At 50.5% G+C, this 27,928-nt stretch overlaps 1 protein-coding gene across 10 annotated transcripts in view; it reads left to right on the forward strand.

Annotated features, from left to right (window-relative positions):
* The window catches only part of eps8a (EGFR pathway substrate 8a, signaling adaptor), an 83,742-nt gene that overhangs the window by 44,315 nt on the left and 11,499 nt on the right, over positions 1 to 27,928 (forward strand). For 5 of the 10 annotated variants that reach the window (XM_045712030.1, XM_045712033.1, XM_045712027.1 and 2 more), the window contains 11 exons: positions 3,976 to 4,064; positions 4,154 to 4,228; positions 6,465 to 6,613; positions 8,104 to 8,287; positions 10,678 to 10,799; positions 15,181 to 15,295; positions 19,181 to 19,321; positions 19,589 to 19,624; positions 21,641 to 21,664; positions 22,294 to 22,534; positions 26,531 to 26,714. In XM_045712030.1, the coding sequence (XP_045567986.1) occupies positions 3,976 to 4,064; positions 4,154 to 4,228; positions 6,465 to 6,613; positions 8,104 to 8,287; positions 10,678 to 10,799; positions 15,181 to 15,295; positions 19,181 to 19,321; positions 19,589 to 19,624; positions 21,641 to 21,664; positions 22,294 to 22,534; positions 26,531 to 26,714 (1,360 nt within the window). The remainder of the gene's footprint in view (positions 1 to 3,975; positions 4,065 to 4,153; positions 4,229 to 6,464; positions 6,614 to 8,103; positions 8,288 to 10,677; positions 10,800 to 15,180; positions 15,296 to 19,180; positions 19,322 to 19,588; positions 19,625 to 21,640; positions 21,665 to 22,293; positions 22,535 to 26,530; positions 26,715 to 27,928) is intronic. The other 5 variants (XM_045712032.1, XM_045712028.1, XM_045712029.1 and 2 more) reach the window with 5 other exon arrangements.

Below are 27,928 nucleotides of genomic sequence, written 5' to 3' on the forward strand. Positions count from 1 at the left end.
GGGTGGTGTAGTTCTTTAGATCTAGTTTGTAGTTCTCTTGTCCCTGGTCCTGATCTTCATTCTACTGTCCATGACCTCGTTACTGTTGGGTGGTGTAGTTCTTTAGATCTAGTTTGTAGTTCTCCTGTCCTGGTCCTGATCTTCATTCTACTGTCCATGACCTCGTTACTGTTGGGTGGTGTAGTTCTTTAGATCTAGTTTGTAGTTCTCCATGACCTCGTTACTGTTGGGTGGTGTAGTTCTTTAGATCTAGTTTGTAGTTCTCCTGTCCTGGTCCTGATCTTCATTCTACTGTCCATGACCTCGTTACTGTTGGGTGGTGTAGTTCTTTAGATCTAGTTTGTAGTTCTCCTGTGCCTGGTCCTGATCTTCATTCTACTGTCCATGACCTCGACTGGGAGTTTAAAGTGAGTCATATTACTGTTGGGTGGTGTAGTTCTTTAGATCTAGTTTGTAGTTCTCCTGTCCTGGTCCTGATCTTCATTCTACTGTCCATGACCTCGTTACTGTTGCGTGGTGTAGTTCTTTAGATCTAGTTTGTAGTTCTCCATGACCTCGTTACTGTTGGGTGGTGTAGTTCTTTAGATCTAGTTTGTAGTTCTCCTGTCCTGGTCCTGATCTTCATTCTACTGTCCATGACCTCGTTACTGTTGGGTGGTGTAGTTCTTTAGATCTAGTTTGTAGTTCTCCATGACCTCGTTACTGTTGGGTGGTGTAGTTCTTTAGATCTAGTTTGTAGTTCTCCATGACCTCGTTACTGTTTCCTTAAGTAGATTGTTCCTTCCACTGTAGACAACATTTACATCAAAACAGGAAGCAATTAGGAAAACAGTCGATGTTGCCAGACTAGTGACTATCCTACTGTAATACTGTATGTACCAGACTAGTGACTTATCCTACTGTAATACTGTATGTACCAGACTAGTGGCTGTCCTACTGTATTACTGTATGTACCAGACTAGTGGCTGTCCTACTGTATTACTATGTGTAACCTGTCATGTCTCTCTCTGTCCACCAGAGGGAGTGCTAACGCTGCGAGCCAAGCCTCCTACTGTATTACTATGTGTAACCTGTCATGTCTCTCTCTGTCCACCAGAGGGAGTGCTAACGCTGCGAGCCAAGCCTCCTACTGTAATACTGTGTGTAACCTGTCATGTCTCTCTCTGTCCACCAGAGGGAGTGCTAACGCTGCGAGCCAAGCCTCCTACTGTATTACTGTGTGTAACCTGTCATGTCTCTCTCTGTCCACCAGAGGGAGTGCTAACGCTGCGAGCCAAGCCTCCCACTGTATTACTGTGTGTAACCTGTCATGTCTCTCTCTGTCCACCAGAGGGAGTGCTAACGCTGCGAGCCAAGCCACCCACTGTATTACTGTGTGTTACCTGTCATGTCTCTCTCTGTCCACCAGAGGGAGTGCTAACGCTGCGAGCCAAGCCTCCTACTGTAATACTGTGTGTAACCTGTCATGTCTCTCTCTGTCCACCAGAGGGAGTGCTAACGCTGCGAGCCAAGCCACCCACTGTATTACTGTGTGTTACCTGTCATGTCTCTCTCTGTCCACCAGAGGGAGTGCTAACGCTGCGAGCCAAGCCACCCACTGTATTACTGTGTGTTACCTGTCATGTCTCTCTCTGTCCACCAGAGGGAGTGCTAACGCTGCGAGCCAAGCCTCCCACTGTAATACTGTGTGTTACCTGTCATGTCTCTCTCTGTCCACCAGAGGGAGTGCTAACGCTGCGAGCCAAGCCTCCTACTGTAATACTGTGTGTACCAGACTAGTGACTATCCTACTGTAATACTGTATGTACCAGACTAGTGGCTGTCCCACTGTATTACTATGTGTAACCTGTCATGTCTCTCTCTGTCCACCAGAGGGAGTGCTAACGCTGCGAGTCAAGCCTCCTACTGTAATACTGTGTGTACCAGACTAGTGACTATCCTACTGTAATACTGTATGTACCAGACTAGTGGCTGTCCCACTGTATTACTATGTGTAACCTGTCATGTCTCTCTCTGTCCACCAGAGGGAGTGCTAACGCTGCGAGTCAAGCCTCCTACTGTATTACTGTGTGTAACCTGTCATGTCTCTCTCTGTCCACCAGAGGGAGTGCTAACGCTGCGAGCCAAGCCTCCTACTGTAATACTGTGTGTAACCTGTCATGTCTCTCTCTGTCCACCAGAGGGAGTGCTAACGCTGCGAGCCAAGCCTCCTACTGTAATACTGTGTGTAACCTGTCATGTCTCTCTCTGTCCACCAGAGGGAGTGCTAACGCTGCGAGCCAAGCCTCCCACTGTATTACTGTGTGTAACCTGTCATGTCTCTCTCTGTCCACCAGAGGGAGTGCTAACGCTGCGAGCCAAGCCTCCTACTGTATTACTGTGTGTAACCTGTCATGTCTCTCTCTGTCCACCAGAGGGAGTGCTAACGCTGCGAGCCAAGCCTCCTACTGTATTACTGTGTGTTACCTGTCATGTCTCTCTCTGTCCACCAGAGGGAGTGCTAACGCTGCGAGCCAAGCCTCCCACTGTAATACTGTGTGTAACCTGTCATGTCTCTCTCTGTCCACCAGAGGGAGTGCTAACGCTGCGAGCCAAGCCTCCCACTGTATTACTGTGTGTAACCTGTCATGTCTCTCTCTGTCCACCAGAGGGAGTGCTAACGCTGCGAGCCAAGCCTCCTACTGTAATACTGTGTGTAACCTGTCATGTCTCTCTCTGTCCACCAGAGGGAGTGCTAACGCTGCGAGCCAAGCCTCCCACTGTATTACTGTGTGTAACCTGTCATGTCTCTCTCTGTCCACCAGAGGGAGTGCTAACGCTGCGAGCCAAGCCTCCTACTGTAATACTGTGTGTAACCTGTCATGTCTCTCTCTGTCCACCAGAGGGAGTGCTAACGCTGCGAGCCAAGCCTCCTACTGTAATACTGTGTGTAACCTGTCATGTCTCTCTCTGTCCACCAGAGGGAGTGCTAACGCTGCGAGCCAAGCCTCCCACTGTAATACTGTGTGTAACCTGTCATGTCTCTCTCTGTCCACCAGAGGGAGTGCTAACGCTGCGAGCCAAGCCTCCCACTGTATTACTGTGTGTAACCTGTCATGTCTCTCTCTGTCCACCAGAGGGAGTGCTAACGCTGCGAGCCAAGCCTCCTACTGTAATACTGTGTGTAACCTGTCATGTCTCTCTCTGTCCACCAGAGGGAGTGCTAACGCTGCGAGCCAAGCCTCCCACTGTATTACTGTGTGTAACCTGTCATGTCTCTCTCTGTCCACCAGAGGGAGTGCTAACGCTGCGAGCCAAGCCTCCTACTGTAATACTGTGTGTAACCTGTCATGTCTCTCTCTGTCCACCAGAGGGAGTGCTAACGCTGCGAGCCAAGCCTCCCACTGTATTACTGTGTGTAACCTGTCATGTCTCTCTCTGTCCACCAGAGGGAGTGCTAACGCTGCGAGCCAAGCCTCCTACTGTATTACTGTGTGTAACCTGTCATGTCTCTCTCTGTCCACCAGAGGGAGTGCTAACGCTGCGAGCCAAGCCTCACACTGTATTACTGTGTGTTACCTGTCATGTCTCTCTCTGTCCACCAGAGGGAGTGCTAACGCCTGCGAGCCAAGCCACCTACTGTATTACTGTGTGTAACCTGTCATGTCTCTCTCTGTCCACCAGAGGGAGTGCTAACGCTGCGAGCCAAGCCACCCACTGTATTACTGTGTGTTACCTGTCATGTCTCTCTCTGTCCACCAGAGGGAGTGCTAACGCTGCGAGCCAAGCCTCCCACTGTAATACTGTGTGTTACCTGTCATGTCTCTCTCTGTCCACCAGAGGGAGTGCTAACGCTGCGAGCCAAGCCACCCACTGTATTACTGTGTGTTACCTGTCATGTCTCTCTCTGTCCACCAGAGGGAGTGCTAACGCTGCGAGCCAAGCCACCCACTGTATTACTGTGTGTTACCTGTCATGTCTCTCTCTGTCCACCAGAGGGAGTGCTAACGCTGCGAGCCAAGCCTCCTACTCAGGAGGAGTTTGTTGACTGTTTCCAGAAGTTCAAACATTCCTTCAACCTGCTGGTAAGACACCAAAGATAAATGATATTTATTTATATATTATTTATTTAATTTGACATTTGTTTGAGGCTTTCCTTTTCTCTCTCCTCCAGGGGAAGTTGAAGTCCCACATCCAGAATCCAAGCGCTGACGACCTGGTCCACTTCCTGTTCACACCACTCAGAATGGTGAGAGACAGACTGCTCTACTCTGTTATTCCATGTTCTGTTCCTGTTCACACCAGTCAGAATGGTTTAACCTCTTCTACTCCAGGTGATCCAGACCTCTGGAGGGTCAGAGCTGGCTAAGAGCCTAGTAGTTAGTGGTGAGGGTAATGGTTTAACCTCTTCTCCTCCAGGTGATCCAGACCTCTGGAGGGACAGAGCTGGTTAAGAGCCTAGTAGTTAGTGGTGAGGGTAATGGTTTAACCTCTTCTCCTCCAGGTGATCCAGACCTCTGGAGGGACAGAGCTGGTTAAGAGCCTAGTAGTTAGTGGTGAGGGTAATGGTTTAACCTCTTCTCCTCCAGGTGATCCAGACCTCTGGAGGGTCAGAGCTGGTTAAGAGCCTAGTAGTTAGTGGTGAGGTTAGGTAATGGTTTAACCTCTTCTCCTCCAGGTGATCCAGACCTCTGGAGGGTCAGAGCTGGTTAAGAGCCTAGTAGTTAGTGGTGAGGGTAATGGTTTAACCTCTTCTCCTCCAGGTGATCCAGACCTCTGGAGGGTCAGAGCTGGTTAAGAGCCTAGTAGTTAGTGGTGAGGGTAATGGTTTAACCTCTTCTCCTCCAGGTGATCCAGACCTCTGGAGGGTCAGCGCTGGTTAAGAGCCTAGTAGTTAGTGGTGAGGGTAATGGTTTAACCTCTTCTCCTCCAGGTGATCCAGACCTCTGGAGGGTCAGAGCTGGTTAAGAGCCTAGTAGTTAGTGGTGAGGGTAATGGTTTAACCTCTTCTCCTCCAGGTGATCCAGACCTCTGGAGGGTCAGAGCTGGTTAAGAGCCTAGTAGTTAGTGGTGAGGGTAATGGTTTAACCTCTTCTCCTCCAGGTGATCCAGACCTCTGGAGGGTCAGAGCTGGTTAAGAGCCTAGTAGTTAGTGGTGAGGGTAATGGTTTAACCTCTTCTCCTCCAGGTGATCCAGACCTCTGGAGGGTCAGAGCTGGTTAAGAGCCTAGTAGTTAGTGGTGAGGGTAATGGTTTAACCTCTTCTCCTCCAGGTGATCCAGACCTCTGGAGGGTCAGAGCTGGTTAAGAGCCTAGTAGTTAGTGGTGAGGGTAATGGTTTAACCTCTTCTCCTCCAGGTGATCCAGACCTCTGGAGGGTCAGAGCTGGTTAAGAGCCTAGTAGTTAGTGGTGAGGGTAATGGTTTAACCTCTTCTCCTCCAGGTGATCCAGACCTCTGGAGGGTCGAGGAGCTGGTTAAGGTAGCCTAGTAGATTAGTGGTGAGCCTAGGGTAATGGTTTAACCTCTTCTACTCCAGGTGATCCAGACCTCTGGAGGGTCAGAGCTGGTTAAGAGCCTAGTAGTTAGTGGTGAGGGTAATGGTTTAACCTCTTCTCCTCCAGGTGATCCAGACCTCTGGAGGGTCAGAGCTGGTTAAGAGCCTAGTAGTTAGTGGTGAGGGTTAGGGTAATGGTTTAACCTCTTCTCCTCCAGGTGATCCAGACCTCTGGAGGGTCAGAGCTGGTTAAGAGCCTAGTAGTTAGTGGTGAGGGTAATGGTTTAACCTCTTCTACTCCAGGTGATCCAGACCTCTGGAGGGTCAGAGCTGGTTAAGAGCCTAGTAGTTAGTGGTGAGGGTAATGGTTTAACCTCTTCTCCTCCAGGTGATCCAGACCTCTGGAGGGTCAGAGCTGGTTAAGAGCCTAGTAGTTAGTGGTGAGGGTAATGGTTTAACCTCTTCTCCTCCAGGTGATCCAGACCTCTGGAGGGTCAGAGCTGGTTAAGAGCCTAGTAGTTAGTGGTGAGGGTTAGGGTAATGGTTTAACCTCTTCTCCTCCAGGTGATCCAGACCTCTGGAGGGTCAGAGCTGGTTAAGAGCCTAGTAGTTAGTGGTGAGGGTAATGGTTTAACCTCTTCTCCTCCAGGTGATCCAGACCTCTGGAGGGACAGAGCTGGTTAAGAGCCTAGTAGTTAGTGGTGAGGGTAATGGTTTAACCTCTTCTCCTCCAGGTGATCCAGACCTCTGGAGGGACAGAGCTGGTTAAGAGCCTAGTAGTTAGTGGTGAGGGTAATGGTTTAACCTCTTCTACTCCAGGTGATCCAGACCTCTGGAGGGTCAGAGCTGGTTAAGAGCCTAGTAGTTAGTGGTGAGGGTAATGGTTTAACCTCTTCTCCTCCAGGTAATCCAGACCTCTGGAGGGACAGAGCTGGTTAAGAGCCTAGTAGTTAGTGGTGAGGGTAATGGTTTAACCTCTTCTCCTCCAGGTGATCCAGACCTCTGGAGGGACAGAGCTGGCTAAGAGCGTGGTGGTTCCTCTGTTGACCAGAGAGGCTATAGACTTCCTGCACTCAGCTGGGACGGCCGAGGAAAGACACCTGTGGGTTGCCCTGGGGGACGGGTGGACCAAGTGCAGGTACGAGGTTAGAGGTCACAATGGGGGTCAACATGGGGTCATAGGGGTGAATGATTGGTTAATGTGGGTTTAACGGTAATATCCAACCTCTTTATTTAAAGCATCTTCTGTTCACTTACTGATGGAGTAACACCATTATTTTAGTCTAACTGAGATGCTGCTGTAGGTCCTCCTTGGTTTGGGGACAGATCTAGGTGTTGCTGTAGGCCCTCCTTGGTTGGGGACAGATCTAGGTGCTGCTGTAGGCCCTCCTTGGTTTGGGGACAGATCTAGGTGCAGCTGTAGGCCCTCCTTGGTTGGGGACAGATCTAGGTGCTGCTGTAGGCCCTCCTTGGTTTGGGGACAGATCTAGGTGCTGCTGTAGGCCCTCCTTGGTTGGGGGACAGATCTAGGTGCTGCTGTAGGCCCTCCTTGGTTTGGGGACAGATCTAGGTGCTGCTGTAGGCCCTCCTTGGTTGGGGACAGATCTAGGTGCTGCTGTAGGCCCTCCTTGGTTTGGGGACAGATCTAGGTGCTGCTGTAGGCCCTCCTTGGTTGGGGACAGATCTAGGTGCTGCTGTAGGTCCTCCTTGGTTTGGGGACAGATCTAGGTGCTGCTGTAGGCCCTCCTTGGTTTGGGGACAGATCTAGGTGCTGCTGTAGGCCCTCCTTGGTTGTGGACAGATCTAGGTGCTGCTGTAGGTCCTCCTTGGTTTGGGACAGATCTAGGTGCTGCTGTAGGCCCTCCTTGGTTTGGGGACAGATCTAGGTGCTGCTGTAGGCCCTCCTTGGTTGGGGACAGATCTAGGTGCTGCTGTAGGCCCTCCTTGGTTGGGGACAGATCTAGATGCTGCTGTAGGCCCTCCTTGGTTGGGGACAGATCTAGGTGCTGCTGTAGGCCCTCCTTGGTTGGGGACAGATCTAGGTGCTGCTGTAGGCCCTCCTTGGTTGGGGACAGAAGCACCACATCATCAGCAAACAGTAGACATTTGACTTCAGATTCTAGTAGGGTGAGGGCCGGGTGCTGCAGACTGTTCTAGTGCCCTCGCTAATTCATTGATATATATGTTGAAGAGGGTGGGGCTCAAGCTGCATCCCTGTCTCACCCCACGGCCCTGTGGGAAGAAATGTGTTTATTGTCCATCTGTACACTGTTCCTGTTTGTGTACGGCAGTTAAAATTTCCATCCATTTGTATAGCAGACCCTAATGCCAAATTGAGCCAAAAGCATTTTTGAAATCAACAATGCCTCTCTCTCGCTCCTTTCTCTCTCTCTCGCTCTCTCTCCCTACCTCCCTCTCTTTCTCTCTCGCTCTCTCTTCCTCTCTCTCTCTCTTCTCTCTCTCTCTCTCCTACCTCTCTCTCTTCTCTCTCTCTTCCTTATTCTCTCTCTCGCTCTCCCTCTCTCTCTCTCCCCTCCCCTCTCTCCCCCCCTCCCTCTCTCTCTCCCCCTCTCCCTCTCTCTCCCTCCCTCTCTCCCCCTCCCTCTCTCCCACGTACCCCTTCTCCAGGTTGGAGTGGCCTAAGGACCACTACTTCCCTCCGTGTACGCTGCAGTTCCGTGACGGTTGGGAACCTCCCATGATGCTGTCTGTCCCCCAATCACGAGACGCAGAGCTGAATCAGCTGACCCAGACCCTCGCCCACTCTGAGATCCTTAGACAGGAGGAGATGGTACACAGGCTGTCTACTGAGGTACGAACCCTGACCCCTAACCCCTAGCTCCTAAACCCTGACCCCTAACCCCTAGCTCCTAGCTCCTAACCCCTAGTTTCTAGCCCACTCTGAGATCCTTAGACAGGAGGAGATGGTACACAGGCTGTCTACTGAGGTACGAACCCTGACCCCTAACCCCTAGCTCCTAAACCCTGACCCCTAACCCCTAGCTCCTAAACCCTGACCCCTAACCCCTAGCTCCTAGCCCACTCTGAGATCCTTAGACAGGAGGAGATGGTACACAGGCTGTCTACTGAGGTACGCATCCTAACCCCTAAACTCTAACCCCTAAACGCTGACCCCTAACCCCTAGCTCCTAAACCCTGACCCCTAACCCCTAGCTCCTAAACCCTGACCCCTAACCCCTAGCTCCTAACCCCTAGCTCCTAGCCCACTCTGAGATCCTTAGACAGGAGGAGATGGTACACAGGCTGTCTACTGAGGTACGAACCCTGACCCCTAACCCCTAGCTCCTAAACCCTGACCCCTAACCCCTAGCTCCTAGCTCCTAACCCCTAGTTTCTAGCCCACTCTGAGATCCTTAGACAGGAGGAGATGGTACACAGGCTGTCTACTGAGGTACGAACCCTGACCCCTAACCCCTAGCTCCTAAACCCTGACCCCTAACCCCTAGCTCCTAGCCCACTCTGAGATCCTTAGACAGGAGGAGATGGTACACAGGCTGTCTACTGAGGTACGCATCCTAACCCCTAAACTCTAACCCCTAAACGCTGACCCCTAACCCCTAGCTCCTAAACCCTGACCCCTAACCCCTAGCTCCTAAACCCTGACCCCTAACCCCTAGCTCCTAACCCCTAGCTCCTAAACCCTGACCCCTAACCCCTAGCTCCTAAACCCTGACCCCTAACCCCTAGCTCCTAACCCCTAGCTCCTAGCCCACTCTGAGATCCTTAGACAGGAGGAGATGGTACACAGGCTGTCTACTGAGGTACGAACCCTGACCCCTAAACCCTAGCTCCTAGCTCCTAACCCCTAGCTCCTAAACCCTGACCCCTAACCCCTAGCTCCTAAACCCTGACCCTAACCCCTAGCTCCTAAACCCTGACCCCTAACCCCTAGCTCCTAAACCCTGGCCCCTAAACCCTGACCCCTAACCCCTAGCTCCTAAACCCTGACCCCTAAACTCTAACCCCTAGCTGCTAACCCCTAGCTCCTAACCCATTCTGAGATCCAGAGACAGGAAGAGATGGTACCCAGACTGTCTACTGAGGTACGAACCCTGACCCCTAACCCCTAGCTCCTAACCCCTAACCTCTAACCCCTAGCCCCTAACCCCTAAACTCTAACCCCTAACCTCTAACCCCTAACCCCTAGCTGCTAACCCCTAACCCCTAACCCCTAAACTCTAACCCCTAAACCCTCACCCCTAACCCCTAAACTCTAACCCCTAAACCCTCACCCCTAACCCCTAGCTGCTAACCCCTAACCTCTAACCTCTGACCCCTAAACCCTGACCCCTAAACCCTGACCCTAACCCCTAACCTCTAACCCCTATCCCCTAACCCCTAAACCCTGACCTCTAACCTCTAACCCTAACCCCTGACCTCTAACCCCTAACCCCTAGCTGCTAACCCCTAACCTCTAGCTGTCTAGCTGGGTGGGGCCAAGTTAGTCTATCAGATATTTCCCTGAGGGACTCAGGTCTCACTGTTAGTTAGCTGGTGGCCGTCCCTTCATCAGTAATGACAGTCCCTTCATCAGTAATGACAGTCCCTTCATCAGTAATGACAGTCCCTTCATCAGTAATGACAGTCCCTTCATCAGTAATGACAGTCCCTTCATCAGTAATGACAGTCCCTCCATCAGTAATGACAGTCCCTTCATCAGTAATGGCAGTCCCTTCATCAGTAATGACAGTCCCTTCATCAGTAATGACAGTCCCTTCATCAGTAATGACAGTCCCTTCATCAGTAATGACAGTCCCTTCATCAGTAATGACAGTCCCTCCATCAGTAATGACAGTCCCTCCATCAGTAATGACAGTCCCTTCATCAGTAATGACAGTCCCTTCATCAGTAATGACAGTCCCTCCATCAGTAATGACAGTCCCTTCATCAGTAATGACAGTCCCTTCATCAGTAATGACAGTCCCTCCATCAGTAATGACAGTCCCTTCATCAGTAATGACAGTCCCTTCATCAGTAATGACAGTCCCTTCATCAGTAATGACAGTCCCTCCATCAGTAATGACAGTCTCTTCATCATTGATCACAGTCTTCATCATTGATCCCAGTCTCTTCATCATTGATCAGTCTCTTCATCATTGATCCCAGTCTCTTCATCGTTGCTAATAACTGAGGAAAGAGTTAATCTGATGTATTTGTGTTATCTCTCTCTCCCCCTCCCAGCATCCGGGTGTCCAGGACTTCCCGTCTTCACAAGGGTATGCATTGGACAACAAGGCTTACAAGCGCGTGCACCTCTCGGACCAGGACATGGCCATGCAGGCCTTCAAACAGGACGTCTCACGGCACGTAGACCGGTAACACCGCACCGCGATCACCTGACTGAACCCAACGCCCTGAAGAACTGGCCCACGCTTTTTACTGTCTATAAAACGAATGCCCCCTCTGGACACACTTTACTTTACTCTGAATCTGAACTGTAAAACTGTCTCCTCTCTCAGCTGGGAAACATTTGCTCTCCTACTGGTGTAGAATCTTCCAATCTCATCTCTCACTATCAACTATTGGTTGAGAGTAGAATAAACATCAGATCCCAGTGAGTAGCTAGCTAGCTAACTGTAGAATAAACATCACATCCCAGGAAGTTGCTAGCTAGCCAACGGCAGAATAAACATCACATCCCAGTGAGTAGCTAGCTAGCTAACGGTTGAATAAACATCACATCCCAGGAAGTAGCTAGCTAGCTAACGGTAGAATAAACATCACATCCCAGGAAGTAGCTAGCTAGCTAACGGTAGAATAAACATCACATCCCAGGAAGTAGCTAGCTAGCTAACGGTAGAATAAACATCACATCCCAGGGAGTAGCTAGCTAGCTAACGGTAGAATAAACATCACATCCCAGTGAGTAGCTAGCTAGCTAACGGTAGAATAAACATCACATCCCAGTGAGTAGCTAGCTAGCTAACGGTAGAATAAACATCACATCCCAGTGAGTAGCTAGCTAGCTAACGGTAGAATAAACATCACATCCCAGGAAGTAGCTAGCTAGCTAACGGTAAAATAAACATCACATCCCAGGAAGTAGATGGCTAGCTAACGGTAGAATAAACATCACATCCCAGGAAGTAGATGGCTAGCTAACGGTAGAATAAACATCACATCCCAGGAAGTAGCTAGCTAGCTAACGGTAGAATAAACATCACATCCCAGTGAGTAGCTAGGTAGCTAACGGTAGAATAAACATCACATCCCAGTAAGTAGCTAGCTAGCTAACGGTAGAATAAACATCACATCCCATTGAGTAGCTAGCTAGCTAACGGTAGAATAAACATCACATCCCAGTGAGTAGCTAGCTAGCTAACAGTAGAATAAACATCACAACCCAGTGAGTAGCTAGCTAGCTAACGGTAGAATAAACATCACATCCCAGTGAGTAGCTAGCTAGCTAACGGTAGAATAAACATCACATCCCAGGAAGTAGCTAGCTAGCTAACGGTAGAATAAACATCACATCCCAGGAAGTAGCTAGCTAGCTAACGGTAGAATAAACATCACATCCCAGTGAGTAGCTAGCTAGCTAACGGTAGAATAAACATCACATCCCAGTGAGTAGCTAGCTAGCTAACGGTAGAATAAACATCACATCCCAGTGAGTAGCTAGCTAGCTAACGGTAGAATAAACATCACATCCCAGTGAGTAGCTAGCTAGCTAACGGTAGAATAAACATCACATCCCAGGAAGTAGCTAGCTAGCTAACGGTAGAATAAACATCACATCCCAGTGAGTAGCTAGCTAGCTAACGGTAGAATAAACATCACATCCCAGGAAGTAGCTAGCTAGCTAACGGTAGAATAAACATCACATCCCAGGAAGTAGCTGGCTAGCTAACGGTAGAATAAACATCACATCCCAGGAAGTAGATGGCTAGCTAACGGTAGAATAAACATCACATCCCAGGAAGTAGCTAGCTAGCTAACGGTAGAATAAACATCACATCCCAGGGAGTAGCTAGCTAGCTAACGGTAGAATAATCATCACATCCCAGTGAGTAGCTAGCTAGCTAACGGTAGAATAAACATCACATCCCAGTGAGTAGCTAGCTAGCTAACGGTAGAATAAACATCACATCCCAGTGAGTAGCTAGCTAGCTAACGGTAGAATAAACATCACATCCCAGGAAGTAGCTAGCTAGCTAACGGTAGAATAAACATCACATCCCAGTGAGTAGCTAGCTAGCTAACGGTAGAATAAACATCACATCCCAGTGAGTAGCTAGCTAGCTAACGGTAGAATAAACATCACATCCCAGTGAGTAGCTAGCTAGCTAACGGTAGAATAAACATCACATCCCAGTGAGTAGCTAGCTAGCTAACGGTAGAATAAACATCACATCCCAGTGAGTAGCTAGCTAGCTAACGGTAGAATAAACATCACATCCCAGTGAGTAGCTAGCTAGCTAACGGTAGAATAAACATCACATCCCAGTGAGTAGCTAGCTAGCTAACGGTAGAATAAACATCACATCCCAGTGAGTAGCTAGCTAGCTAACGGTAGAATAAACATCACATCCCAGTGAGTAGCTAGCTAGCTAACGGTAGAATAAACATCACATCCCAGTGAGTAGCTAGCTAGCTAACGGTAGAATGAACATCACATCCCAGTGAGTAGCTAGCTAGCTAACGGTAGAATAAACATCACATCCCAGTGAGTAGCTAGCTAGCTAACGGTAGAATAAACATCACATCCCAGTGAGTAGCTAGCTAGCTAACGGTAGAATAAACATCACATCCCAGTGAGTAGCTAGCTAGCTAACGGTAGAATGAACATCACATCCCAGTGAGTAGCTAGCTAGCTAACGGTTGAATAAACATAATGAGCGTCAGGTAGTAGCTAGCTAGCTAACGGTAGCAGCATGAGGGGACAGGAGGTAGTTATTTCCCACTGGTGTAGAATCTGCCAATCTCGTCTCTTACTCTCCCCTCTATCGGTTCACACCTGATCCTCTGACGTTGTGTCTGTGTTCACAGTGTTCTCTCCTTTCCGTTGATACTCGTTATCCTCCGTTCTCATCCTCTTACGGGTTAACAGGCTAATACTCTGACTCTATAATGTTCTACTGTATATAAAAACCGTCAAAACTCTTGAGTGCTACGGGTAAATGATCTTTATCGCGATCTTGATCAATCACAGCTCCCTCTATTCCAATCGTAGCTCCCTCTATTCCAATCGCAGCTCCCTCTATTCCAATCGCAGCTCCCTCTATTCCAATCGCAGCTCCCTCTATTCCAATCGCAGCTCCCTCTATTCCAATCGCAGCTCCCTCTATTCCAATCGCAGCTCCCTCTATTCCAATCGCAGCTCCCTCTATTCCAATCGCAGCTCCCTCTATTCCAATCGCAGCTCCCTCTATTCCAATCGCAGCTCCCTCTATTCCAATCACAGCTCCCTCTATTCCAATCGCAGCTCCCTCTATCCCAATCGCAGCTCCCTCTATTCCAATCACAGCTCCCTCTATTCCAATCACAGCTCCCTCTATTCCAATCGCAGCTCCCTCTATTCCAATCACAGCTCCCTCTATTCCAATCGCAGCTCCCTCTATTCCAATCGCAGCTCCCTCTATTCCAATCGCAGCTCCCTCTATTCCAATCACAGCTCCCTCTATTCCAATCACAGCTCCCTCTATTCCAATCACAGCTCCCTCTATTCCAATCACAGCTCCCTCTATTCCAATCACAGCTCCCTCTATTCCAATCGCAGCTCCCTCTATTCCAATCGCAGCTCCCTCTATTCCAATCGCAGCTCCCTCTATTCCAATCGCAGCTCCCTCTATTCCAATCGCAGCTCCCTCTATTCCAATCGCAGCTCCCTCTATTCCAATCGCAGCTCCCTCTATTCCAATCGCAGCTCCCTCTATTCCAATCACAGCTCCCTCTATTCCAATCACAGCTCCCTCTATTCCAATCACAGCTCCCTCTATCCCAATCACAGCTCCCTCTATTCCAATCACAGCTCCCTCTATTCCAATCTCAGCTCCCTCTATTCCAATCGCAGCTCCCTCTATTCCAATCGCAGCTCCCTCTATTCCAATCACAGCTCCCTCTATTCCAATCACAGCTCCCTCTATTCCAATCACAGCTCCCTCTATTCCAATCGCAGCTCCCTCTATTCCAATCACAGCTCCCTCTGTGTTTTCTCTGTTTTCTCTCTAACCTCTGATGTTAAAGTTGGGCCCACTTCTCCTCGGCTGGGACAGTCATTAGCGTGTAGTGTGTAGCGTGTCTGTGGTCCGTGTTTGGCTTTATCCCAGTTTCAGTCACGTCCATAAGCGTGTAGCGTGTAGCGTGTAGCCGTGAGTCTCCTGCAGTGTCGTACCGTACTGATGGTTATCGACGGTTGAGATGTGATTGGTCTGTTGTGCACAGTGATGCGTGTTGTGGATGATGATGTGATTGGATATGATGCGTGTTGTGGTTTCGGATGATGATGATGTGATTGGATGACGAAGCGTGTTGTGGTTTCGGACGATGATGATGTGATTGGATGACGAAGCGTGTTGTGGTTTCGGATGATGATGATGTGATTGGATGACGACGATGTGATTGGATATGATGCGTGTTGTGGGATGATGATGATGATGATGATGATGTGATTGGATGACGAAGCGTGTATCAGTCCCTATTCGTCTGTCTAACCCCTTGACCTCTAACCTCTGACGTGAACAGGGACTACGAGGCCCACGGCAGTAGAGGTCAGCCAAAACTCTTTGCCAAATCCAAGTATGACTTTGTGGCCAGAAACAACACAGAGCTGTCGTTGGTGAAGGATGAAGTTGTGGAGGTAAAGAACAGTTCACTCAAACATTTAAACAGAAAAGGCTCTCGCTGTAACATGTAACGTCAGTCTAAATAACACCCAGAGTCGTAAAAAAGACTGTTGTTGTCACGTCACATAATAAATAGACGTCTTTATTTCAACGATATTGCCTCGTGTCGTCGGTCACGATAACGCTCGTTTTTATGGCTAGAACCACTAAGAGGGCAGAGTGGAGAGCACAGACAAATCAAATCAAATGTGTATATATATATATATAACCCTTCTAACTACTGCAGCATAAATACTGGAGGCTGAGACAGGAGGGGTCAGGAGACACTGTGGCCCCCAGACACATGTTGTGCTCAATGTTTAACCCCAAGGGGGGGGAGAATGACTGCCCCCTTTTCTCAATGAAGCCACGGAGTTCATGGCCGACCGCGGTACTGCAGGCGTTGTTTTCAGAAAACAACAGGATCCCCAGTATAGTGAAGCTTTGTGGTTAAACTTAGTGTAAATAAAATGTTAAAAAAAAATATCCAACACAATCATGTTACCAGTAATTGCTTCTATTACACCAGATCTATGTTCTTGGAGTCGATTTAGTTTAAAATCAAACGCGGGAGAAGTATGAAGGATTATTTAGGCAGCCTGCAGTACCCCGGTCAATGAGAGGGGGCAGCACTGAGTTAGCCTGCAGTACCCCGGTCAATGACAGGGGGCAGCACTGAGTTAGCCTGCAGTACCCCGGTCAATGAGAGGGGGGGCAGCACTGAGTTAGCCTGCAGTACCCCGGTCAATGAGAGGGGGCAGCACTGAGTTAGCCTGCAGTACCCCGGTCAATGAGAGGGGGCAGCACTGAGTTAGCCTGCAGTACCCCGGTCAATGAGAGGGGGGCAGCACTGAGTTAGCCTGCAGTACCCCGGTCAATGACAGGGGGCAGCACTGAGTTAGCCTGCAGTACCCCGGTCAATGAGAGGGGGGCAGCACTGAGTTAGCCTGCAGTACCCCGGTCAATGAGAGGGGGCAGCACTGAGTTAGCCTGCAGTACCCCGGTCAATGAGAGGAGGGCAGCACTGAGTTAGCCTGCAGTACCCCGGTCAATGAGAGGGGGGGCAGCACTGAGTTAGCCTGCAGTACCCCGGTCAATGAGAGGGGGGGCAGCACTGAGTTAGCCTGCAGTACCCTGGTCAATGAGAGGGGGGGCAGCACTGAGTTAGCCTGCAGTACCCCGGTCAATGAGAGGGGGGCAGCACTGAGTTAGCCTGCAGTACCCCGGTCAATGAGAGGGGGGGCAGCACTGAGTTAGCCTGCAGTACCCCGGTCAATGAGAGGGGGCAGCACTGAGTTAGCCTGCAGTACCCCGGTCAATGAGAGGGGGGCAGCACTGAGTTAGCCTGCAGTACCCCGGTCAATGAGAGGGGTCAGCACTGAGTTAGCCTGCAGTACCCCGGTCAATGAGAGGGGTCAGCACTGAGTTAGCCTGCAGTACCCCGGTCAATGAGAGGGGGCAACACTGAGTTAGCCTGCAGTACCCCGGTCAATGACAGGGGGCAGCACTGAGTTAGCCTGCAGTACCCCGGTCAATGAGAGGGGGGCAGCACTGAGTTAGCCTGCAGTACCCCGGTCAATGAGAGGGGGCAGCACTGAGTTAGCCTGCAGTACCCCGGTCAATGAGAGGGGGCAGCACTGAGTTAGCCTGCAGTACCCCGGTCAATGAGAGGGGGCAGCACTGAGTTAGCCTGCAGTACCCGGTCAATGAGAGGGGGGCAGCACTGAGTTAGCCTGCAGTACCCCGGTCAATGAGAGGGGGGCAGCACTGAGTTAGCCTGCAGTACCCCGGTCAATGAGAGGGGGCAGCACTGAGTTAGCCTGCAGTACCCCGGTCAATGAGAGGGGGCAGCACTGAGTTAGCCTGCAGTACCCCGGTCAATGACAGGGGGGCAGCACTGAGTTAGCCTGCAGTACCCCGGTCAATGACAGGGGGCAGCACTGAGTTAGCCTGCAGTACCCCGGTCAATGAGAGGGGGGCAGCACTGAGTTAGCCTGCAGTACCCCGGTCAATGAGAGGGGGGCAGCACTGAGTTAGCCTGCAGTACCCCGGTCAATGAGAGGGGGCAGCACTGAGTTAGCCTGCAGTACCCCGGTCAATGACAGGGGGCAGCACTGAGTTAGCCTGCAGTACCCCGGTCAATGAGAGGGGGCAGCACTGAGTTAGCCTGCAGTACCCCGGTCAATGAGAGGGGGCAGCACTGAGTTAGCCTGCAGTACCCCGGTCAATGACAGGGGGGCAGCACTGAGTTAGCCTGCAGTACCCCGGTCAATGAGAGGGGGGGCAGCACTGAGTTAGCCTGCAGTACCCCGGTCAATGACAGAGGGGGCAGCACTGAGTTAGCCTGCAGTACCCCGGTCAATGAGAGGGGGCAGCACTGAGTTAGCCTGCAGTACCCTGGTCAATGAGAGGGGGCAGCACTGAGTTAGCCTGCAGTACCCCGGTCAATGAGAGGGGGCAGCACTGAGTTAGCCTGCAGTACCCCGGTCAATGAGAGGGGGCAGCACTGAGTTAGCCTGCAGTACCCCGGTCAATGACAGGGGGCAGCACTGAGTTAGCCTGCAGTACCCCGGTCAATGAGAGGGGGGCAGCACTGAGTTAGCCTGCAGTACCCCGGTCAATGAGAGGGGGGGCAGCACTGAGTTAGCCTGCAGTACCCCGGTCAATGAGAGGGGGGCAGCACTGAGTTAGCCTGCAGTACCCCGGTCAATGACAGGGGGCAGCACTGAGTTAGCCTGCAGTACCCCGGTCAATGAGAGGGGGCAGCACTGAGTTAGCCTGCAGTACCCCGGTCAATGAGAGGGGGCAGCACTGAGTTAGCCTGCAGTACCCCGGTCAATGACAGGGGGCAGCACTGAGTTAGCCTGCAGTACCCCGGTCAATGACAGGGGAGGCAGCACTGAGTTAGCCTGCAGTACCCCGGTCAATGAGAGGGGGGCAGCACTGAGTTAGCCTGCAGTACCCCGGTCAATGACAGGGGGCAGCACTGAGTTAGCCTGCAGTACCCCGGTCAATGAGAGGGGGGGCAGCACTGAGTTAGCCTGCAGTACCCCGGTCAATGAGAGGGGGCAGCACTGAGTTAGCCTGCAGTACCCCGGTCAATGAGAGGGGGGCAGCACTGAGTTAGCCTGCAGTACCCCGGTCAATGAGAGGGGGGGCAGCACTGAGTTAGCCTGCAGTACCCCGGTCAATGAGAGGGGGGGCAGCACTGAGTTAGCCTGCAGTACCCCGGTCAATGAGAGGGGGCAACACTGAGTTAGCCTGCAGTACCCCGGTCAATGACAGAGGGCAGCACTGAGTTAGCCTGCAGTACCCCGGTCAATGAGAGGGGGCAGCACTGAGTTAGCCTGCAGTACCCCGGTCAATGAGAGGGGGCAGCACTGAGTTAGCCTGCAGTACCCCGGTCAATGAGAGGGGGGCAGCACTGAGTTAGCCTGCAGTACCCCGGTCAATCACAGGGGGCAGCACTGAGTTAGCCTGCAGTACCCCGGTCAATGACAGGGGGCAACACTGAGTTAGCCTGCAACGTCACTTCCTGGAGTAGCTCAAACTGAGCATGTTACGTCTCCATCAGACGCCATCTTAACCCACGACTTTGGCTTCAAATGCCCAATTGCCACTTCACATAGGAATGAGTGGTGTCATGGGATCGATGGCTTTGTCGATTCATATACAGTCACTGGTTTAACCACATCTACCCCTGGTAACCCTGGTCAGGTCCATCTGTAACATGTAAACAACATTTACAGTGTTGAAGGTTAACCAATCCTTCCCCCCTGGTTAACCCTGTTCAGGTGCTGGATGACAGGAAGCAGTGTTGAAGGTTAACCAATCCTTCCCCCCTGGTTAACCCTGTTCAGGTGCTGGATGACAGGAAGCAGTGGTGGAAGGTTTGTAACTGTTCCGGGGCGTCTGGCTATGTGCCAAACAACATACTGGAGTCCACCAAGGCCGTGGACGTCACGGTGCGGGGCGAACCCATCTACAGCCATACGATACAGGTACGGCCCTGGACTGCGTCTCAGAATAAAGTTATCAGCATGTTAATATCAGTCCTATTGACAGAGTAAAGCATCTCGTCAGCCATTACATCCTGTTCCTGTCATACATCTCATATTCATCTGTCTGGTCTGTGTCTGTCTGTCTGTCTGGTCTGTGTCTGTCTGTCTGTCTGTCTGTCTGTCTGTCTGTCTGTCTGTCTGTCTGTCTGTCTGTCTGTCTGTCTGTCTGTCTGTCTGTCTGTCTGTCTGTCTGTCTTTCCCATAAAGCTAATGATGCCAAAGAAGGAGTTTGAGTTGTTCAAGGTATGGTTGGTTGGACCAGAGTCATACTGTATTAACAGTATATATGACTCTGGGTTAGAATGACTCTGTGTGCTGAGTGCTTCTAGTGCAGGGATGGGCAACTTTGATGGGGGCCACAAAAATCAGAATTTATCATGAGGGTAAACTTCTGCAGTCAGAGCCGGGCCCCTAACCTTCTGCAGTCAGAGCCGGGCCCCTAACCTTCTGCAGTCAGAGCCGGGCCCCTAACCTTCTGCAGTCAGAGCCGGGCCCCTAACCTTCTGCAGTCAGAGCCGGGCCCCTAACCTTCTGCAGTCAGAGCCGGGCCCCTAACCTTCTGCAGTCAGAGCCGGGCCCCTAACCTTCTGTAGTCAGAGCCGGGCCCCTAACCTTCTGTAGTCAGAGCCGGGCCCCTAACCTTCTGCAGTCAGAGCCCGGCCCCTAACCTTCTGCAGTCAGAGCCGGGCCCCTAACCTTCTGCAGTCAGAGCCGGGCCCCTAACCTTCCCCTCTAGCCTAGCTAGTGGAGGGATCTGGTTCCCTTCCCCTCTAGCCTAGCTAGTGGAGGGATCTGGTTCCCTTCCCCTCTAGCCTAGCTAGTGGAGGGATCTGGTTCCCTTCCCCTCTAGCCTAGCTAGTGGAGGGATCTGGTTCCCTTCCCCTCTAGCCTAGCTAGTGGAGGGATCTGGTTCCCTTCCCCTCTAGCCTAGCTAGTGGAGGGATCTGGTTCCCTTCCCTCTAGCCTAGCTAGTGGAGGGATCTGGTTCCCTTCCCCTCTAGCCTAGCTAGTGGAGGGATCTGGTTCCCTTCCCCTCTAGCCTAGCTAGTGGAGGGATCTGGTTCCCTTCCCCTCTAGCCTAGCTAGTGGAGGGATCTGGCTCCCTTCCCCTCTAGCCTAGCTAGTGGAGGGATCTGGCTCCCTTCCCCTCTAGCCTAGCTAGTGGAGGGATCTGGTTCCCTTCCCCTCTAGTCTAGCTAGTGGAGGGATCTGGTTCCCTTCCCCTCTAGCCTAGCTAGTGGAGGGATCTGGTTCCCTTCCCCTCTAGCCTAGCTAGTGGAGGGATCTGGTTCCCTTCCCCTCTAGCCTAGCTAGTGGAGGGATCTGGTTCCCTTCCCCTCAAGCCTAGCTAGTGGAGGGATCTGGTTCCCTTCCCCTCTAGCCTAGCTAGTGGAGGGATCTGGTTCCCTTCCCCTCTAGCCTAGCTAGTGGAGGGATCTGGTTCCCTTCCCCTCTAGCCTAGCTAGTGGAGGGATCTGGTTCCCTTCCCCTCTAGCCTAGCTAGTGGAGGGATCTGGTTCCCTTCCCCTCTAGCCTAGCTAGTGGAGGGATCTGGCTCCCTTCCCCTCTAGCCTAGCTAGTGGAGGGATCTGGTTCCCTTCCCCTCTAGCCTAGCTAGTGGAGGGATCTGGTTCCCTTCCCCTCTAGCCTAGCTAGTGGAGGGATCTGGTTCCCTTCCCCTCTAGCCTAGCTAGTGGAGGGATCTGGTTCCCTTCCCCTCTAGCCTAGCTAGTGGAGGGATCTGGCTCCCTTGTGCTGCGGTTTCATCTGAACCGCATTACACCGCCTTGTCGGTGTGCTGCGGTTTCATCTGAACCGCATTACACCGCCTTGTCGGTGTGCTGCGGTTTCATCTGAACCGTATTACACCGCCTTGTCGGTGTGCTGCGGTTTCATCTGAACCGTATTACACCGCCTTGTCGGTGTGCTGCGGTTTCATCTGAACCGCATTACACCGCCTTGTCGGTGTGCTGCGGTTTCATCTGAACCGCATTACACCGCCTTGTCGGTGTGCTGCGGTTTCATCTGAACCGCATTACACCGCCTTGTCGGTGTGCTGCGGTTTCATCTGAACCGCATTACACCGCCTTGTCGATGTGCTGCGGTTTCATCTGAACCGCATTACACCGCCTTGTCGATGTGCTGTGGTTTCGAGGTTTCTTGTCAGTTGTCTTTGCACCTGAGTGAGTTTGCGGTGCCTTGGGCAAAGTACAGTAAAACGCCTCACAACCATGTTTTATTTCCATTTCCTCACGCAAGCAATTACTGGGAGAGTTAAACGAGGTAACTAAGCAACGTCGGCTTCATATTAATACAGTGGATGGATTCTGTTGGTGTTGATTGTAGGCTAGATCTGTTATTTTATCATTGTTTTATTTTTTTATTATTTTTTACCCCTTTTTCTCCACAATTTCGTGGAATCCAATTGGTAGTTACAGTCTTGTCTCATCGCTGCAACTCCCGTACGGACGTGGCGAAGGTCGAGAGCCGTGCGTCCTCCGAAACACAACCCAAACCAAGCCGCAATGCTTCTTGACGCAATGCCCCACTTAACCCGGAAGCCGGCCGCACCAATGTGTCGGAGGAAACACCGTACACCTGGTGACCGTGTCAGCGTGGACCGTGCCCCCCGGGCCCGCCACAGGAGTCGCTAGTGCAGCGATGGGACAAGAACATCCCTGCCGACCAAACCCACCCCTTAACCCAGACGACGCTGGGCCAATTGCGCGCCGCCTCATGGGTCTCCTGGTCGCGGCCGGCTGCGACAGAGCCTGGACTCGAACCCAGAATCTCTAGTGTCACAGCTAGCGTAGCGCTGCGACGCCTTAGACGAACGACGCCGCTCGGGAGACCCAGGCTACATCTGTTCATGACCTCACCACTACAGTCTCCTCGTCTCTTCTCCTCCTCAGAAACAGCGGACGGACTACGTCCCCAAACCCATGGCCACCCCCATGCCTCCCATCCCCACACCCCTCCCTCCTGCCCCGCCACGTCTCCCCACCCCTCCCCTGCCCCCACCGGCCGAACTCCCCCGTCCCACTCCCGGCAAGGTGAGCAGACAGAGCAGCAACACCTCCAGCGACGCCGGAAGTATCCCAGCTAGCATCACCATGAGAGACCACCCGAATCAGAGACCACTGCCAGTCAACCGTAAGTCACACCTGTCTTCATGTAACTTTAGGAAAAAGGTTGTTGGGTGTCTTATGTACTGTAATATCTACTGGTCTCCTGGTGTCTATGTACTGGAATGTCTCCTGGTGTCTGTTGTTGGGTGTCTTATGTACTGTAATGTGTCCTGGTGGGTGTCTATGTACTGTAATGTCTCCTGGTATCTATGTACTGTAATGTCTCCTGGTGGGTGTCTATGTACTGTAATGTCTCCTGGTGGGTGTCTATGTACTGTAATGTGTCCTGGTGGGTGTCTATGTACTGTAATGTCTCCTGGTGGGTGTCTATGTACTGTAATGTGTCCTGGTGTCTATGTACTGTAATGTCTCCTGGTGGGTGTCTATGTACTGTAATGTCTCCTGGTGGGTGTCTATGTACTGTAATGTCTCCTGGTATCTATGTACTGGAATGTCTCCTGGTGTCTATGTACTGTAATGTCTCCTGGTGTCTATGTACTGTAATGTCTCCTGGTATCTATGTACTGTAATGTCTCCTGGTGGGTATCTATGTACTGTAATGTCTCCTGGTGGGTATCTATGTACTGTAATGTCTCCTGGTGGGTATCTATGTACTGTAATGTCTCCTGGTGGGTATCTATGTACTGTAATGTCTCCTGGTGTCTATGTACTGTAATGTCTCCTGGTGTCTATGTACTGTAATGTCTCCTGGTGTCTATGTACTGTAATGTCTCCTGGTGGGTGTCTATGTACTGTAATGTCTCCTGGTGGGTATCTATGTACTGTAATGTCTCCTGGTGGGTGTCTATGTACTGTAATGTCTCCTGGTGGGTGTCTATGTACTGTAATGTCTCCTGGTGGGTGTCTATGTACTGTAATGTCTCCTGGTGGGTGTCTATGTACTGTAATGTCTCCTGGTGGGTGTCTATGTACTGTAATGTCTCCTTGGGTATCTAGCACTGTACTGTAATGTCTCCTGGTGGGTATCTATGTACTGTACGGAATGTCTCCTGGTGGGTGTCTATGTACTGTAATGTCTCCTGGTGGGTGTCTATGTACTGTAATGTCTCCTGGTGGGTGTCTATGTACTGTAATGTCTCCTGGTGGGTGTCTATGTACTGTAATGTCTCCTGGTATCTATGCACTGTACTGTAATGTATCCTGGTATCTATGTACTGTACTGGAATGTCTCCTGGTGGGTGTCTATGTACTGTAATGTCTCCTGGTGTCTATGTACTGTAATGTCTCCTGGTGTCTATGTACTGTAATGTCTCCTGGTGTCTATGTACTGGAATGTCTCCTGGCTGGTGTCTATGTACTGTAATGTCTCCTGGCGGGTGTCTATGTACTGTAATGTCTCCTGGCGGGTGTCTATGTACTGTAATGTCTCCTGGTGTCTATGTACTGTAATGTCTCCTGGTGTCTATGTACTGTAATGTCTCCTGGTGGGTGTCTATGTACTGGAATGTCTCCGGCTGGTATCTATGTACTGTAATGTCTCCTGGCGGGTGTCTATGTACTGTAATGTCTCCTGGCGGGTGTCTATGTACTGTAATGTCTCCTGGTGTCTATGTACTGGAATGTGTCCTGGTATCTATGTACTGGACTGTCTCCTGGTATCTATGTACTGGACTGTCTCCTGGTATCTATGTACTGTAATGTCTCCTGGTATCTGATGTACTGTAATGTCTCCTGGTGTCTATGTACTGGACTGTCTCCTGGTGTCTATGTACTGTAATGTGTCCTGGCGGGTGTCTATGTACTGTAATGTCTCCTGGTGGGTGTCTATGTACTGGACTGTCTCCTGGTATCTGATGTACTGTAATGTCTCCTGGTATCTGATGTACTGTAATGTCTCCTGGTGTCTATGTACTGGACTGTCTCCTGGTGATCTGATGGCTGTTGTTGGGTGTCTGGTTTCCCTCAGAAGGTTTTAGACGTCATACTGTGTCTCAGGGCAAGGTGTCTGTCTGTGCTATAATGTTTACTTCCTGGTGGCTGATGGTGGGCAGGGTTAATATCAGGAGTCTGGGTTAGGGTCAGGGTTCAGGGTTCAGGATTAGGTGGTACGGGTAATGTTGGGTTAGGGTCAGGGTTCAGGGTTATGGTTAGGTGGTATGGGTAATGTTGGATTAGAGTCAGGGCTCAGGGTTAGGTGGTATGGGTAATGTTGGGTTAGGGTCAGGGTTCAGGGTTAGGTGGTATGGGTAATGTTGGATTAGGGTCAGGGTTCAGGGTTAGGTGGTATGGGTAATGTTGGATTAGGGTCAGGGTTCAGGGTTAGGTGGTATGGGTAATGTTGGATTAGGGTCAGGGTTCAGTGTTAGGTGGTATGGGGTAATGTTGGGTTAGGGTCAGGGTTCAGGGTTAGGGTTAGGTGGTATGGGTAATGTTGGATTAGGGTCAGGGTCAGGGTTCAGGGTTAGGTGGTATGGGTAATGTTGGATTAGGGTCAGGGTTAGGTGGTATGGGTAATGTTGGATTAGGGTTAGGGTCAGGGTTCAGGGTTGGGGTTAGGTGGTATGGGTAATGTTGGATTAGGGTTAGGGTCAGGGTTCAGGGTTGGGGTTAGGTGGTATGGGTAATGTTGGATTAGGGTCAGGGTTGGGGTTAGGTGGTATGGGTAATGTTGGATTAGGGTCAGGGTTCAGGGTTAGGTGGTATGGGTAATGTTGGATTAGGGTCAGGGTTCAGGGTTAGGTGGTATGGGTAATGTTGGATTAGGGTCAGGGTTAGGGTTAGGTGGTATGGGTAATGTTGGATTAGGGTCAGGGTTCAGGGTTGAGGTTAGGTGGTATGGGTAATGTTGGATTAGGTTCAGGGTTAGGTGGTATGGGTAATGTTGGATTAGGGTTCAGGGTTAGGTGGTATGGGTAATGTTGGATTAGGGTCAGGGTTCAGGGTTAGGTGGTATGGGTAATGTTGGATTAGGGTCAGGGTTCAGGGTTAGGTGGTATGGGTAATGTTGGATTAGGGTCAGGGTCAGGGTTGGGGTTAGGTGGTATGTGGTAATGTTGGATTAGGGTTCAGGGTTCAGGGTTAGGTGGTATGGGGTAATGTTGGATTAGGGTCAGGGTTCAGGGTTAGGGTTAGGTGGTATGGGTAATGTTGGGTTAGGGTCAGGGTTCAGGGTTGGGGTTAGGTGGTATGGGTAATGTTGGATTAGGGTCAGGGTTCAGGGTTAGGTGGTATGGGTAATGTTGGATTAGGTTCAGGGTTGGGGTTAGGTGGTATGGGTAATGTTGGATTAGGGTCAGGGTTCAGGGTTAGGTGGTATGGGTAATGTTGGATTAGGGTCAGGGTTCAGTGTTGGGGTTAGGTGGTATGGGTAATGTTGGATTAGGGTCAGGGTTCTGGGTTGGGGTTAGGTGGTATGGGTAATGTTGGGTTAGGGTCAGGGTTCAGGGTTAGGTGGTATGGGTAATGTTGGATTAGGGTCAGGGCTCAGGGTTAGGTGGTATGGGTAATGTTGGGTTAGGGTCAGGGTTCAGGGTTAGGTGGTATGGGTAATGTTGGATTAGGGTCAGGGTTCAGGGTTAGGGGGTATGGGTAATGTTGGATTAGGGTCAGGGTTCAGGGTTAGGTGGTATGGGTAATGTTGGGTTAGGGTCAGGGTTCAGGGTTAGGTGGTATGGGTAATGTTGGATTAGGGTCAGGGTTCAGGGTTAGGTGGTATGGGTAATGTTGGATTAGGGTCATGGTTCAGGGTTAGGTGGTATGGGTAATGTTGGATTAGGGTCATGGTTCAGGGTTAGGGGGTATGGGTAATGTTGGATTAGGGTCATGGTTCAGGGTTAGGTGGTATGGGTAATGTTGGATTAGGGTCATGGTTCAGGGTTAGGTGGTATGGGTAATGTTGGATTAGGGTTAGGGTCAGGGTTCAGGGTTAGGTGGTATGGGTAATGTTGGATTAGGGTCAGGGTTCAGGGTTAGGTGGTATGGGTAATGTTGGATTAGGGTCATGGTTCAGGGTTAGGTGGTATGGGGTAACGTTGCGTCTGTGTTATGTTACTTCCTGTAGGGAGGAAGTCCAACATGGAGGAGGTTCAGGATGAGTTGATGCACCGCCTCACGTTGGGTCGAAGCGCCAACAAGAAGTTTGCTGTTCCTCCTCGCAGCGCCTCCCTCCCGTCCGTCAACGTCACGTACGACTCCTCCCCCGACGAGGTCAAGGCCTGGCTGCAGCTGAAGGGATTCAGCTCTGTGTACGTAGTTTAATAAACCGTAAATATAAATATACCGGACTATAAACCGCAACTTTTTTCCCCCCAGGCTTCGAACCTCGCGGTTTAAACAATGACGCGGCTAATATATCTCTCCCAAAAAAAAAAAACATTTCTGTGACGTGCTCAGTTTTTTGGCGGCATGAAGCTTTCCATTAGACCAATGAAATTGCCGAACGGGTTAAGGTCAAACAACTCTGTTTGCTGTTTTAGATTAAATATACACCACCATCGTTCAAAAGTTTGGGGCTCACTTAGAAATGTCCTTGTTTTCCTGTCTCGGCTGTCGTTAGGAGAAGCGGACCAAAGTGCAGCGTGTGTGTGTCGTTCCGCAATTTTTATTTTTCACTGTGGAAACTATGAAATACAAATAAATAAACTGAATGAAAAAAAAAAACTCTGCATAACCGTGATGCAGAGTTAACATACAGGTACTCAAAAACAAATCTCCCATAAACCCAGGTGGGAAAAAAACACCTACTTAAGTATGATCTCCAATTAGAGAGAACGAGGACCAGCTGCCTCTAATTGGAGATCATCCCCAAACAAAAACCCCAAACATAGAAATACAAAAACTAGAACGTAACAACATAGGAAAAAACTAAACTAGAAACTCCCCTGTCACGCCCTAAACCTACTCTACCATAGAAAATAACAGCTCTCTATGGTCAGAACCTGACATTTCCATAAAAACAGACATGAAATTAGTTACAAAATGAATAAGAAACATAGTCAAGACTTTGACAAGGTTATAAATAATGTTTTTTTTTTTTATAAAAATAATAATTGTGTCCTTCAAACTTTGCTTTTCGTCAAAGAATCCTCCATTTGCAGCAATTACAGCCTTGCAGACCTTTGGTATTCTAGTCGTCAGTTTGTTGAGGTTTCACCCCAATGCTTCCTGAAGCACCTCCCACAAGTTGGATTGGCTTGATGGGCTCTTCTTACGTACCATACGGTCAAGCTGCTCCCACAACAGCTCAATAGGGTTGAGATCCGGTGACTGTGCTGGCCACTCCATTATAGACCAGAATACCAGCTTCTTCCCTAAATAGTTCATGCTGTTACGCTCGTCTGAAGGACTGGACCAAGGTGCAGTGTGGTAGGCGAACATTTTTCCTTTATTTAAAAATGAACACCGTCAAAACAACAAAAAATACAAGAACGGACGTAAAGTTCTGCAGGCTACACAGTAA

This window comes from Salmo salar, unplaced genomic scaffold, assembly GCF_905237065.1.
Source record: "Salmo salar unplaced genomic scaffold, Ssal_v3.1, whole genome shotgun sequence".
Lineage (NCBI taxonomy): Eukaryota > Metazoa > Chordata > Actinopteri > Salmoniformes > Salmonidae > Salmo > Salmo salar.